This window comes from Thunnus albacares, chromosome 19 (genome assembly GCF_914725855.1).
Source record: "Thunnus albacares chromosome 19, fThuAlb1.1, whole genome shotgun sequence".
In the NCBI taxonomy this organism is placed as follows: domain Eukaryota; kingdom Metazoa; phylum Chordata; class Actinopteri; order Scombriformes; family Scombridae; genus Thunnus; species Thunnus albacares.
The window spans coordinates 24,815,850-24,830,792 of NC_058124.1; the positions used below are offsets into that span (position 1 = coordinate 24,815,850).

At 39.3% G+C, this 14,943-nt stretch overlaps 1 protein-coding gene across 1 annotated transcript; it reads right to left on the reverse strand.

The window, feature by feature from the left end:
- Nucleotides 1-311: 311 nt before the first annotated feature.
- LOC122969864 (glyceraldehyde-3-phosphate dehydrogenase) lies at nt 312-11,936 on the reverse strand. Its single transcript, XM_044335876.1, has 12 exons — nt 11,831-11,936; nt 11,316-11,363; nt 5,318-5,417; nt 5,009-5,118; nt 4,818-4,908; nt 4,584-4,699; nt 4,192-4,273; nt 3,688-3,839; nt 2,663-2,741; nt 2,325-2,408; nt 1,858-1,955; nt 312-724 (listed from the first exon to the last, which is right to left on the reverse strand). The coding sequence occupies exons 2-12, from the start codon at nt 11,336-11,338 to the stop codon at nt 655-657; spliced, it is 1,005 nt and encodes a 334-aa protein (XP_044191811.1). The 5' UTR covers nt 11,339-11,363; nt 11,831-11,936; the 3' UTR covers nt 312-654.
- Between the last annotated feature and the right edge of the window lie 3,007 nt (nt 11,937-14,943).

The following is a 14,943-nucleotide window of genomic DNA, read 5'->3' on the forward strand; positions in this document are numbered from 1 at the left end:
TCTGAGTGATCAGATTAGCTGTAAGGCTATATCTCCATTCTAAATAACTGTCTAAAATCAGTTTATTCTTCTTTTAAATACGAGTCAAGCATTCTGAAACTGAAAAAAATAAATTTCCCTGGATTTCAGTCTAATGTTGGACAAATAAACTGCTTAATTATACTTTATATATGCAGACTCATGTCACTAACAGAAAAGCCTGATGCTTAAACTAAATATTTTTCACTAATTAATGAAAATAATGAAGAGTAACTAAAGAAAAACCTGAATAAACACATGCAGATGCTTCCATACAAGGAAAAATGCAAGTCTTTCCACAAACTGAGGACTTTATTATCATGTTAAGTGCAAAGGAGCCACTGTGCATGTAGAGTGCAACAAGACCATTCAGTACAATACAGTTCAGTGATGGAAAAAAAACATCTGTACATATGCAGCGAACGAAGCCTGCTGCAGTCCTCACTGCTGGACAGAACAGAGGTGACTTTATCTTATAAAAAGGCTTATTTTATTATCAGATAGACGTTTGTTGTAGAAGAGTTTGCTCCCGGAGCGGATGGCGTGGCATCCAGTTACAGGTGAAAGGAAGAGGGGGGATCATGGGAAGGAACACTGCATCATGGTGTAAGAGCGATGAGCGGTCGAGGAGAGACTTTACTCCTTGGTGAACATGTGCTGGACCAGGTCGCACACACGGTTGCTGTAACCGAACTCATTGTCGTACCTGCAGACGAACAAGAGATTTAATGGATGTGTGTCTGTAGATGGACATTAAAAAAGAAAAAAATCACAGTGTGCAGGTTTTATGGAAGTGGATGGATGACTGGGTGAATTATATCTGAGTAGTGGATTCTTGCACAGTCAGCACAAACTTTATTAAAGCAACAGCAGCTACATTTTGGTTTTATATTCATTTGTGTCTCACTGAGAGCTGCGACTGAAAATGTAGCTGCCTCTTTAATACATTTTGTGCTGACAGAGTGTGGAAGTTCACTATATTTCATTATTCATTGTTTTATTATTAATGTGCATGAGATATTGTTCTTTTCAGAGGACTGAACTTGTGACTCTTTAATTCTCAGTTTTCAATAATAAATAATATCAGAACTAAAATTCTAAAAATAGGTCACAAGGACTAGTTTTTCCTACTTTACATCTCGATAAGTTCTCGTATGAACACTGACGCATGTTTTTGTTGCTGTAATCATTCCAACTGTTCATACTGACCGCTACTTTAACATTCATCTGAAGATAACGAGGCTTCTGCAGCCTGAGTTATTCATATAAAGTGGATATCTTCCACAGTTAAAGTCTTTTTAGTTCTATATTTCCTCAGATAGTGTTTCCCTGTTGAGCTACGGTGGGAGGATTGTGACAAAAAGAGGGAATTTAGCACTAAAAAGACTAACATTGAAACATATGCCTCATATTATCTTCAAATACACTTTTTTTGCAGGGATTTCCTAATGGTCAGTATGAACAGGATGATGGTTATAGTAAAATGAACTGATCCTTTAACAAAAACATAAGGTCATTACTGGAAATGATCAATTTTTCCATTTAAATCCATGTAATTCATTGTACAATACTTAACAAAATAGATAAGCGTCAAATTGTCATTTTCACATAATGATCCACACACACTCATACAACAGGACAGCAATGGAAAGAACTTTTAGCTTCTAAATAGTTTCCAGCTTAAGAATGCTGGGAACTCTTCCTCCTCCTCCTCCTCCTCCTCTTCTTCCTCAGTGATATATAAACTTTGCTGAGCTGACGTTGCTATATATGGATCGGTGTTTATACCTACAGACAGAGACATGAATGATCCTGCTACTCTGGACATCGTTAACTCACCATGAGACCAGCTTGACGAAGTGCTCGTTGAGTGCGATGCCGGCGCCGGCGTCAAAGATGGAGGAGTGAGCGTCGCTGTTGAAGTCTGTGGACACAACCTGAGAGCAGACAGGAGAGGAGATCGATCAATAAGTGTTTATAGATGCATAAATACAGTTTAAATATAGCTAATATAAATAAAGTATCAAATCATACTTATGACACTTATACTTAGTCTTAAAGTCTCAGGCGAGTGTTTGTGACATAAATATTTGGCAAAGCAGATAATTCTTGATTAAACAGACCTGATTTTTTTAAATAAATATAAAAGTATAAATATCTACAGATTCAGCTCCATGCAGCTTTCATTTCCTCAGAAGACACTTTGATGCTGCTGCTTAATTTGGAGACGTGCTGCCATCTATTGGCTCATGTGTGATGCTACACACAAACCCACATCATCAATGTGTGGATGTGTGTTTTTGTACCTGGTCCTCTGTGTATCCCAGAATTCCCTTCATGGGTCCCTCAGAGGCGGCCTTCACAACCTTCTTGATGTCGTCGTACTTGGCCTGAAAGAAAGGACGATGAAGTGAAATCATAATGGGAGCAGCAAGACCATTAACAAAAAAAAAAAAAAGAAAAGAAATAATTGTTGGCTTTTTTGGACTAATAATTTACCTAAATATTTCAGCTTGATCACATGTGTTTTTATACAGTATGAGGGTAGAAAAAGTAAATTATCAGCTGTTTATTGGTTCTAAAGTAAAGCAGCTTCCTGGTTAAACTGATGTAAAGCTTCAGATGAAGGTGATCAGATACTTACGGGCTTCTCCAGACGGACAGTCAGGTCAACAACAGACACGTTGGGGGTGGGAACACGGAAAGCCATACCGGTCAGTTTGCTGGAAGAAAAAAAAAAAAAATCCAAGAGTCAAACCCAAAGTGAAGAGTTCATGAGACTTTATATTAACTCATGATTTTATTCCCCTTAAAGTCCAAAGACCAGAGGAGGAAAGAAACAAAGTTCTAAAGAACAATTCTTTGGTACTTTACTTGAGCATTTCCATTTTATGCAACTTAACACTTCAACTCCATCATATTTTAAAGGGAAATCTTGTACTTTAACTTTTATTTGACAGCTTTAGTGACTTAAAAGATTGAGATTTTAGATGAAACATCATAAGCTTATAAAATACAACATAATTAACTTTTTGGTCTTGTGACCTCTCATATAAAAGCAGTCATCATGTTTCAGATGTCTTTGAGTTGTTAGCAGCTACAAAGATACATTTCCCCTCTAAACTTCTAAAAGATACAACTCACCTCTAAAAACAAGTGATCCAACACAGAAAAGTCCAAAAAAAAACAAAAAAACTTTTTTCCTTCTTTCCTTCCTTGTAAAATCATCTCACAACCCTTCAGATTTATTCTGTGACCCTTTGAAGGACACTGGACTAAAATATATATATGTATATAAAGTATCTCCACCTCCAGGGTCCAATTTTCTGCCAAACGAGTACTTTAACTTTTAATACTTAAGTACATTCTGCTGGACTTTATAAGACTTTAATTTGTAACGCAGCATTACTACATCTGTACTTTTATTTAAGTAAAGGATCTGAGTACTTCTTCCACCACTGCTGGCTGATTACTGCGGGGAAATATTCCTGAAAGGTTAAAAAGGTCAGGCAGCATTAAACTTGCAGTCTGTCCCTGTGCTTGCTGTATTTGAAAGCCTATTTCTGTGAAGTTTCCCCCCCCCCCCCTCCCCTCCCCCGAGTGTGAACAGTTTTTCCATTAACAGCTAAACGTGCTCAAGTTGCTCGAGGAAAATCAGAAGAAACTTACCCGTTCAGCTCGGGGACGACCTTGCCCACGGCCTTGGCGGCTCCAGTGGAGGCGGGGATGATGTTCTGGGAGGCACCGCGTCCATCCCTCCACAGCTTACCAGAGGGACCATCAACGGTCTTCTGTGTGGCGGTGATGGCGTGGACGGTGCTCTGGAGGGAGCAGACAAGAGAGGAAAGATCCATGATATTTATATATGTGATTAAAAATGTTAAACATGAGTTTTTGGCTGCCAGTCAGGAAGCAGTTTAGGCTCTAATAATTCATAGTGTTTTCTAATGTAATCTATAAAATATTTAATTATTAATAAAAATAAATCAAATAATGGAAACAGTTAGTTGGAATCAGTCTTTAAACTAAAAGTGCTGAAAAGTCAAGTGTCCCTGAATGTTTTTTTACTTCCTGTGTCAAACTGAAACCTGCTATTAAATGAAGTCGGAGCAGCTGCGTTACTGCAGTGTGTAATTTTTTTTTTTTAATCAGTTAAATGTCTGCAGTCTTTACCATGAGACCCTCAACGATGCCAAAGTTGTCGTTGATGACCTTGGCGAGGGGAGCCAGGCAGTTGGTTGTGCAGGAAGCGTTGCTATGGAGATAGACAAAACGATACAAAGTTAACATAATAGACGCTTGGAATATATTTTCAGCAATGATCTTGGTTCGACATTTATTTTGGCAGCAACGAAAGCATCTAGATGTTTACGTCTGTCCTCGCCAGGTTTGAAAAAAAACACAAACAAGAAGACGAGATGATGTCACTGCAGTCGAACAGAAACGTCTCACTTCTAATTATGAATCTAGGACGTCATTAAATGAATGAAATGAACTAAAAAAAAAAATCTGTGACAATGAAAAATCCAAAACATGACTCCTGCAGTAAATCAGCAGAGACTCACCTGACAACCTTCATGGTGTTGTCGTACTTCTCGTGGTTGACGCCCATAACGAACATGGGAGCGTCAGCGCTGGGGGCAGAGATCACCACCCTCTTAGCGCCGCCCTTCAGGTGAGCCTATCGGACACACAGGAGGGCAAAAGGTCAGGAGGTGTCATATCGAGATTAAAACAAATGTAGCTGCTAAAGTCCTCTTAAGTTCTGACATAAAATAAACAAACAAAATCAAACTTACAGAGGCTTTCTCGATGGTGGTGAACACACCGGTGGACTCCACGACGTAGTCGACGCCAGCATCGCTCCATTTGATGTTGGCGGGGTCTCTCCTGCACGTAATCCCATGTAGAGAAAGTTTAGACAACATCTGGACTCACAGGGTAAAACTGCTGAAAATGTAAATATAAAAAAAGTAGGAGGAGTACGTACTCGTGGAAGACCATGATGTGCATGTTGCCGATGACCAGCTTGTCGCCCTCGGCCTTCACCTCTCCGTGCTTCCACACGCCGTGAGTGGAGTCATACTTGAACATGTAGACCTGCAGGAGAGGAAGATGAGATGAGATTAATTAGAATATAAAGGTCTTAAGATGTTGCACAGTGTAGCAGCAACACTTCATATCGGCTTTCCTGTCTTAATCCTTTAAACTCGTCCACATCACAACCGAGTCCGAACAGTTTGGAATGAAACAGTTCGTCAGATACAAGCTAACGAGCAAAGACAGACGGTCCTCTCACCATGTAGTCCAGGTCGATGAAGGGATCGTTGATGGCCACGACCTCGACCTTGCCTCCTGAGGCGGCGGCACGGGTCACCAGACGGCCGATACGTCCGAATCTGAAAAAACACAGGAAGGACACGGTCACAACGGAGATGGAAAAAAAAAAAAAAAAAAAAAAAAAAAAAAAACTCAGCGTGATCTCATGAGAGTCGGCGTGTAAAGATGCCACTTTATGATAGTTTTCAACAGTTAAGAAAATTCAAAGTTGATGTGAAACGTGGACAGAAGATACTTTGTTTTTAAAGTTTCTGGAGCTTTGAAATGTAGTAGAATTAAAAGGTCTTGCAGGAAGAAAAGGTGTAATTTGATATGTAATGTAAAGTCTTTTGTCTTTTTCTGTTAAGTTTGCCTCTGGCTCCGAGCCTTTGATTAGTTCAAACAGATCTATTTCCCTCCTAATCATTTAAAAACCTGTTTTATCTTCCTTCTCAGCAGCTTCATGTACTGAAATGCTGCATCTACTTCACACCGTCCCCTCTCCGACCAGCAGGTGACACTGAAGCCCAGCCTAAGACGGGAGTCGACCCCGGAGGACCGCCGGGCCTTACAAGGCCTGCCAACCTTGACTGAAGATGACAATAGTTGGCACCGGCAGCCGAAAGCCTGTTTACGCCTAATATGGCTGCCGTCACAGCGGGTCAAAACAGCGAGGGGCCTGAAACCCGAAGAGGGGAGCAAACGGAGGGTAGAAGCAGAACAGACTTTACAAATTAACCACTTCACTGACAATTTCATCCAGAAGAGCTGCAGGGGCTGTCTGATAACGCAGAGATTGTCTGATAGAAGGGCGAGGAAAGACATAAGCAGGTGATTTCTTTACCCTTAATTTAACTGGAGATTATAGTGAGAGAAGAGGAAGCGCAGCCATGTGGAAGAGGGCGACATGACCTTCCTGATGCAGTCTTAGCTTCAGAAAAGGTCAAACAGTGGTGCAACGAGGCGGGAAAGTAGAAATCCACTGCAAGAAGAACCACACAGGTTGTTTCCTGATAAACTAGTGTGGAATAAACGGCCGTGTTTGAATCCTTGAGGACATTCAGAGCTTAATACGTTGGCTGTTAAGGGCAGTTTAAGGGAAGATATGAGCTCTAGTGTTGTAAATACAATCCTGCAACCGACTGCTGATAACAAGTTAACATTCATATCACTTCTTTAGTAGGAGATGCTCCAAAATCCAGATTTGGTTTTGCAACTTTGCTACTGTCTGACTGGAAAAACCCAAGTTTCATGTATGTTCATGTTTCCACAGTCTTCCAACAAATGAGTTCAACCAAAAGTACAGAGTTGCCACATAAGTAAAGTTCAGCTGGTGAAGTGTGTATGTTTGCCTGCTTTGTCCATACAGCAGCAATAATGGCCGTCTGATATGAAGTTACTGTGTAACCTTTATCAGACGAGGCTGCTGCAGTCACGCAGCACCTGCTGACGCTTTCTGTCACACACAGAAGACGACGCCTGCCCCCCCCCCTAATAAAAAAAGAGACAACACGTACTGAACCAGGCAGGTTAAACAGACCTCAGTCACTGGATGTGCAACTTCACTCACATTGTGAAGCGTGCAGCTTTTGAAAATTAACAGTATAAAAATTAAGTTTACTTAAAACAGTTGGACTAAAGAGCTGTTCATTTAGACTGTGCTGTTGATGGACACTATTCTCCCATCATGCAATGCACAGGAAATGGACGAGCTGCTCACAGCTGGACCAAATTAAAACTAGTAGTGGATTTTAGTGAAACAGCTACAGGAACACCTTAGAAAACAAACTACTGAACTTTAGACTTTTTGTTGCAAAGCACACATATTGCATCATTTCCTGTTTGTTGATTTCTTGTATACTAAACTGAAAACAGTAAACTATGAAGATTAAAATAAACGGTTAATATGTTGCATGAAATTGGGACACAGAGGACGAGTGTCCTGGTGCCCCAGAGGACAAACAGGACAAACTCATTTAACGCATTTGTCGGCTGAAGCAGTGATGCCTTTACTCAAGAGCTTCCTCACATGTAGAGCAAAAAAAAAAAACTTCATGTTTACCAGAAAATATAATTTAATAGAAAGCAAAAATGTGTTAAAACTAAGTACATTTACTCAAGTACAGTACAAGTACCTCTAAATTGTACTTGAGTATTTCCATTTTACACTACTTTATACTCTCAACTCTGCTACATTTGAGAGGAAAATGAATTTCAGCGCTTTATTATTATTATTATTATTAAATACAGTACAAACTTTCTTAAAACTGAATCCAAGTCATGTGACCGACATCCGAGTCATAAAAGATGAATTATAAACCTTCTGATGTGAGTGTAGATCTTACAGTTAACTTGGTCTTTATTCCTTATTGCTGCATTCAAATGTATTTAGTGCTGGTTTACTCCTTTAACCACTGTATCCTTATCTCTTATTTGCATTTTGAAAATTTCTTAATGTTTGTATTTGCTTTGTGACACTGTCTTGTTTAGATAGTGTGCTGATGCAAAAGCTCTCATTGGACCCCCCATATAAATAAAGGTTGAATGAATGAATGAATGAATGAATAAATATGCAGCCTCACAAAAGAGACGAAGAAAAAAAGAAGAAACTGTATGATAAAGATCAAAAAGAAGAAGATCCGTCACTGTCATAATAAACTTTATCCTTCAGGTCTTCTGACGCTGACTGACTCCTGTTATGTAACATCTCATGTCTGCAGCACTGAGGAGTCACATTACATACTTACTGTATGTTCTCATGGGACAGTTTCAAACTTTACCCTGCAACAGAAACAATCACACACTCTGCATACCGCGTCTATCTACAGAAAGGTCGAGGGTCAAGGTGCTTCAGGAAGTAGGCTAGTGTTCGCTAACAAGACGGCGGACGGTCGCTGCTGCACGTCTTGATTTTGATTTCAAACGGAAACGTTTGCAGCTTCATAAAAATAAAATTGATTTAATTTAAAAACGGAAGTGAAGAGTGATATTTCGTGGGTTTTGTGGAGAATTGTTGGGTGAGGTTTTCACTCTAGTGGTGTTTTTTTTTAGTCTAGTCTCAGGCTTCAGGGACGTCATAGAGTAGGAAGACTAATAATCTGACGACTAGATGACTGACAATTTCAAAATAAAAGTATTATTTGCAGCTGCAGTGCATTTTACCTTAATCCCAATGAGGAAACTTTTGTATTTTAACCATTCTACATATTTATGGGCAGCAGACCTCAGTACCTAACTCCTGTTCTGCTTTGCTCAAGAGCATTTGCAGGAGTATTTCTAATATCCAACCACTGGAGGAACATGTAAAACTCCACAGAGAGACTTTACCTGAAGCCTGGTTTGGTTTATTATAACGTCTTAGACTACATTTCTGCCTTCCTTCACATAAAGGAGACATGAGGCAAAGTGTTCTTCTCGATTAGCTTTGGGACGCCACTAAGCAGTCAGAAGGCCAAGATGGACCGGAGCCCGTCTTCTGTTTCTGAGGCTCAGTGTTGGTGTTGGTACGAGGCCAGAATCGAGGAACTAAATCTCCCCGCGGCTCGGCAGCAGCTGCTTGATGGAGGAGAAAAATGTTTCACTGGTGATCTTGTTCTGAGCGGCATCCATAAACCGCCGGTCGGATGATCTCTGAACTTCAACGGAAAGGTTAGAGGATTAAAAATAGACATGGGGGGGTGGGGGGGGGGGGGGAATAAAAGGAATGTGACAGCTGAGGAGAGCAGCGATAGCAGGCTGAGAGGGGATTGGAGGGGTTTGAAGGGTGTGGAAGAGAGAGAGAGAGAGAGGACGCCATCCGTGACACCACAGCAGCACCGCGACTATAAATAACCAGAGAATAGACGGGTCCGGTCCAGACTACTGGTCTGCTCTGTCACTTCAACAACAGAGTTTCAAAAGATACTCAGGTGCAGCTACAGCTCTTTTCAGCAGGAAATAAATACAAAAAACACAACGATTAGCCAACTAATCAAATAATTTTAGTCATTTAAAAAGAAAACAAAGCCACAAATTTGCAGTTTTTAACTTTTAATACATGATAGTAAACTGACTGTTTGGGTTTTGGCCTGTTGTAACTGCCATCTTTCAATATTTTCTGACATAGAAAAAAAAATTAAAAAGTTGGCAGACTAATCAATAATGCAAATGAATGTTAGATGCAACGCTGCTCTACTAGCTGAGCTACACCTACAAATATGTAAAAAAGCATTTTATTTTGAAATTTAACAATTCTAATGTTTGTATTTTACTTTAAATGTGTTTAATGTATTAAAACAACATGTATTTATGATTTAAAACTTACTTTTTTTCTGCTTTTGGTCTATTAACACTTTGGTTCTCAACCACATCTGAGAAGTAAAGCTGCAACAGTTAGCTGATAAATAGTTTAAGTCATTTTTCAAGAAAAAAAACTTGCAAAGCTTTTGGTGGTTGGTGAGAATCTGCTGCTTTTCCTTCTCTTACATTCAAATAAATTGATTATTATCAGGTTTTCAATTGTTGGTCATGTTTTCAGACATGTTATGACATCATCTCGGGCTCCAGGAAATTGTGATTGACATTTTTCTGCTGGTTTATAGACTTAATGATTCATCAAGACAAAATAATTAGTTAAAATTATACATTTTAAATCACTCTACAAAGGAAAATCAGGTCATCTTTCCTTTCCAGTGTCTCCTGAACTCTCCAATATGTTCTTATCTTCAAGTAAATTAAAAAAAAAAAAAAAACTCTATCTCTTCTAAAGATAATCATTCAAAAAGGTCATAAGAACACGGTCGGGGGTCCTGTAGCTCCGTGACCTTTACACACTGTCAACTGCTGAATACTTAGTGATTTATTAGTGATGAAGGGAACTGAGTCTTTTCTTCTGTTGCTCTCACGTCACGTCGCTCCGGATCAGAGCAGCAGCTGAAAGCTCAGAATGTAAAGATGGTGCAGAGAGCTTGTGTATCCGGTGCAGCATTTCCACACCTATTTGATACATCGAATGTCTACTTAGTGAGCTAAAGGATACCCGAGTCACAGGATGCCGACGTGTTTAGTTTCTTCACACACACACAGAATTTATCTATCGTCGTCATCATCGCTGCCACCCGAATAAATAGTTTTCCCAAGGAATCAAAATGTTAGTTCAGCTCGTAAACGTCTGAGAGCGCAGATGGCAGAGTGACAAAACACGACAGTTGGAGATAAACCTCGAGCTCTGGGAAACTGTGACGGCCTTTTTTTTCCCCACCATTTTTTAAAAAAATATTTCATAGACTAAATGATTAGACAGCACAGACTCCTGCAGAAGCATCTACCGCTGCAACATCCCCTTTAAAAGTTACTTCAGTTGGATGTTTGAGCTTCTCTGTGCAGAACGACGTACGTGCAGTTTGTTTTCACATTGATCTGCTCACCTTAAAACCGAGAATAAGATGTGTTGTGAGTACGAGCAGGATATGTGACGTCACAGCTAATTTGGAGCCTTTTGAAATGAATGTTTAACTATTCATAGATTCTGTTTTTTCCCCCCCAATGACAAAGGACTGCTGTGGATTAAATTTCTAACAAGTTGATTCAACTTTTTTTGAGGAAAAACCTTATTGAAACATTTTTTATTCAAAGCAAAGTGATAAAACTTGTCTGGACGGGATCTTTAAGAATTTGAAAGTAGTTAAAGTAATTTAACTTTTTTATGGAGTATTTTTTTTTACATGTCTGAAGGAGAACTTTAAAGTTTTCCAGTGCCACATAATATCTACTGCCCCCCCATGAGAGACAGATTAACATCTCTGGAGAATCAGTTATTCATATCATATCACTACACAAAATGATGAGAGAGTTTTTCCATATCCAAATCGAGGGTCTCAGAATAGATGATGTTGTGTTGCTGTGCAGACTGTAAAGCCTCCTGAGGCTAATTTGTGATTTGTGATATTGAGCTGTGCAAATAAATTTAACTAGATCAAAATCAAAAAGCATCAACTCACCCGTTGATTCCAATCTTCACCATTTTGCCTGATATGGTCTAGTCCTCACTGGAAGGGACAGAAATGGAACAAAATAAATGAATATATCATCCAAAAACAAAATTAAAAACACAAAACAGACAAATCATGCAAAGATGGAGAGCAAGGCTGCAATGAATCCAAAGACAAATCCTCAAATTAATGCACTCCTTAAATAGAAACTGCAGAAATACTTAAAATTTAAAAATCTAAAATCAGCATTTTCCACAAGAAACAACTTTTTAACAGCATATGCATGATCAGAAACCCAGATTAGAAGAATTACAAGATGAAACTTGACTGAACAACCAATGAAGAACCATAAAAGTCTAAGTTTCAGGAGTTTACAGGTGTTTTTAAAGCAGTTTGTCTTCCAGCTGTCGCTCTGATCAGCGCGTCAAACCAACACTAAAGTATAAAAACTCTTTTCCATCGCGCCGTTTCTGCACCTGTAGTCAAACAATCAGAGCTGAAGAGAAGAAAATAAGAAAAAGTACCGTTTGTGAAGGCACCTCGGTCAGTTCTGTCCTCGGGGGGGAAGAAGTGAGAGCGGGGACGAGCAGAGGTGATCACCGCAATTTATCCCCGCTGCGCGCCGCCGGGCCACGCCCCCGCCCGCCCGCACGTCAAGGTCGCCTGAAGCTGCCTGTCAAAGAGTTTATTTAAGACTCCAGTCAAGAGGTTTATAGGCGGTTTTACAGCAGCTGAGAGACGAATTAGACCTCCTAAAAACTCATCTGAGCTTCGGTATCACCGCTCTCAGTGTCTCCTTTTCTTTTATTCCCTCACTATAAGGTCTATTTTCTATTAAATAGCCTATTGTTCATCCGCCGAGCAAAGTAGTCCACGAGCATGTGGAAACAATGTGGTTGCTAGGCGACAACGCGAGTGACGACATACTGTAAGGTGGTGATTTTCAGATATACTTTATTATTTTGTATAAATTAAAGAATCAAAGGTGTGGTGACACATCACAATAGCTTTAATATTTTAAAGGATAAGTTCACAATTTTTCAAGTCTGTCTTAAAATAACAGTCACGTCCCAAATGAACATTGAAACATGTTTTTCTTGCTGTAATCATTCCTCCTGTTCATACTGACCTTTAGAAGATCCCTTCATAATGATGAGGGACAAAATCCACAGTCTTCCTTCTGTGCAAAAATGTATTTAAAAGTTTATCTGAAGCTAATATGAAGCTTCAGCGTCCAAATGAGTCAAATCAAGTAGATACAGGCTTTACAGTCTTTTTAGTGCCAAAGTCCCAACTCAGACTTGGCCTCCATCACTTACATTGTAAGCACATTTTAAGGGGATCTTTTGATATCCAGTATGAACAGGAGGAATGATTACAGCGAGGAAAATCTCTTTCACTGTTCATATGGACACCTGAAAAACTGTGAATCCATTAGTACATGTATCATGTACCTGTACTAATACTACAACAGCACCTGGAACAATGTAAAGAAGGACTTTACATCATCAGAGCTGATGACAGTTGGTGAATTGAAGTCAATTTTAAGTGATCTGGAAACTTGATGCATGTTTCCTTTAAAATCTATTGTGTTTTTTATTCTATTTAAGAGAGTTTGGGTAAATAAAACCTATGTATGCATCTTAACTGAATACCGTTTGCTTTTTTAAAACTGGATACTGAATATTTTGTATCTCTACTCTGATCATGTGACAGTTTCAAGTTTCAAGTTTATTTGTGTAGCCAAATATCACAAAAACAATTCACACAAAACTAATTAAAGGCTAAATTCAAATAATGTCTTAAGCTTATTCTAAAAATAATTCAGCAGGTATCTTCTGAGCTTTATGTGTATAACAGTTATCAGTTGTCTTAGTCTGTTTAGGTTGTTTGTATTTATTGCTTTAACATGTTGAAGACAGTTGAAAATAGTTACACTGTGTCACTCTGTAAAACTACACGTTATGATTTCTGTTGGACAAAGACTGTGGGATGTTTTGCAGAAAAGCAAACTTGTTCTGTGTTGGACATGAAGTCACTGCTTCAAAATAACCTCAAACATGTATTTTGGTATTTCAAGAAACTGCAGAACAGAACTGCACACACATATTTGTTAATTTATTCACATCTTGTACACAGTACACATCCATCACTGTAGCTGCATTGTTCTCAGATTGTTTCTGTCAAATCTCCGTTTAGCTGCAACAAGCACAAAAAAGTAGCCACCGATTAATAAACAAAGACTATTATTGACGACACAAGTACATATTTATATGCAAAGTTTAACAAGTGTGAGTTCACAAGAATGTAATTGATCTTTTAACTTGGTCCTCAGTCTAAAATCAGCACTGTGCAGCCCCCCCTCACTCCCCCTCGCCCCCCCCCCCCCCCCCCCCCCCTCGCTCCGTGTCCAGTCTCATGTTCGCTGTATGACACTGTGGGTCTGCTGGTCATGAGCTGCTGTGGAGACTTTTGCTACGTGAAGCACAGCATGCACAGAGAGGAGGTGGAGAGGAAATGTCATGGCAGGTTCACTTCACACATGCTTCTGGCTGCACCGGTCATTCTAGTTTCTATCCCTCCGCGAGTCATTAAGCTCGACTTTATAACTTAAACAGGAAACTATAAGTGATTTTTTTTTGTTTTCACACAGCAATAAAATATTGTTTTACATCTGCTGGGTGTTATTAGACTTGGTAATCAATACTAATCACTAATAATCTGTTTCAAGCTTCATCTGTTTAGAGCAAAATCTCCACATTTACAATACGTGCATGAAGGAAAAGCTGATATCAGTGATTGAGGGAAAGTTGTTTTGAAGAAGAATTTTCACTTTTTGGTCAAAATGAGTGTTGTTCTGTGATACCTGGTGGTCTGCTGGGTCTGATAAGCATGGGTCCCCTGGTAGAATAATTTAATTCATCTTCTACCAACAATGAAAATGACTTCAGTACATACCGGCACAGAGAAACTTTGCACACCAATTTAGCGTTACACTCCTATAACACTGTCAGATTCATGACGATCAAAATCAACGAAGCAGAAGCAGAGATACCAAATTTTTTATACCACACATTCTCCATCCTTGTCAAAACTTGGCGCCTACATTACCCACAATGCAACTCAACCGCTGACGGTTCAGTTTTAAGATTCTGCTGTGTTATGCTAGTAGCGGCTGGAGACACAAAAGGCTTTATAGTACTTTTTAAACATATGCAGCAGCAATCTTGAAATCTGGAAATACACTTTGATGTGTAACATCAGTGGAGTTCCCCTTTAATGACGAAAGAACATTAGAAATTACATCTTTTTTTCTAAAGTGAGTCAAAATAAACTACAGTGTATGTTCATGGTGATGAAGGAGCGTTACCCAGCGCAGCAGTGTGGCTCATTGACGTGTTCTTAATTGTTTTTGGACAACAACAGAGGTCTACGGCACAGAGGAATAAGATACATCAGGCTTCTTGTTCGTAGATCAACTCATTGTTGGTTTTGGTGTCTTCATGTAATTTGTTGACTGTTCCTCAGAATATTGAATATTGTCAGCTTAGTTACCTTTAAATGGTTGCAGCATATTGTAGGTATTGCCTAACAGATATATGAACTACCAAAATTCATAATTATGCGTCTCATTTTA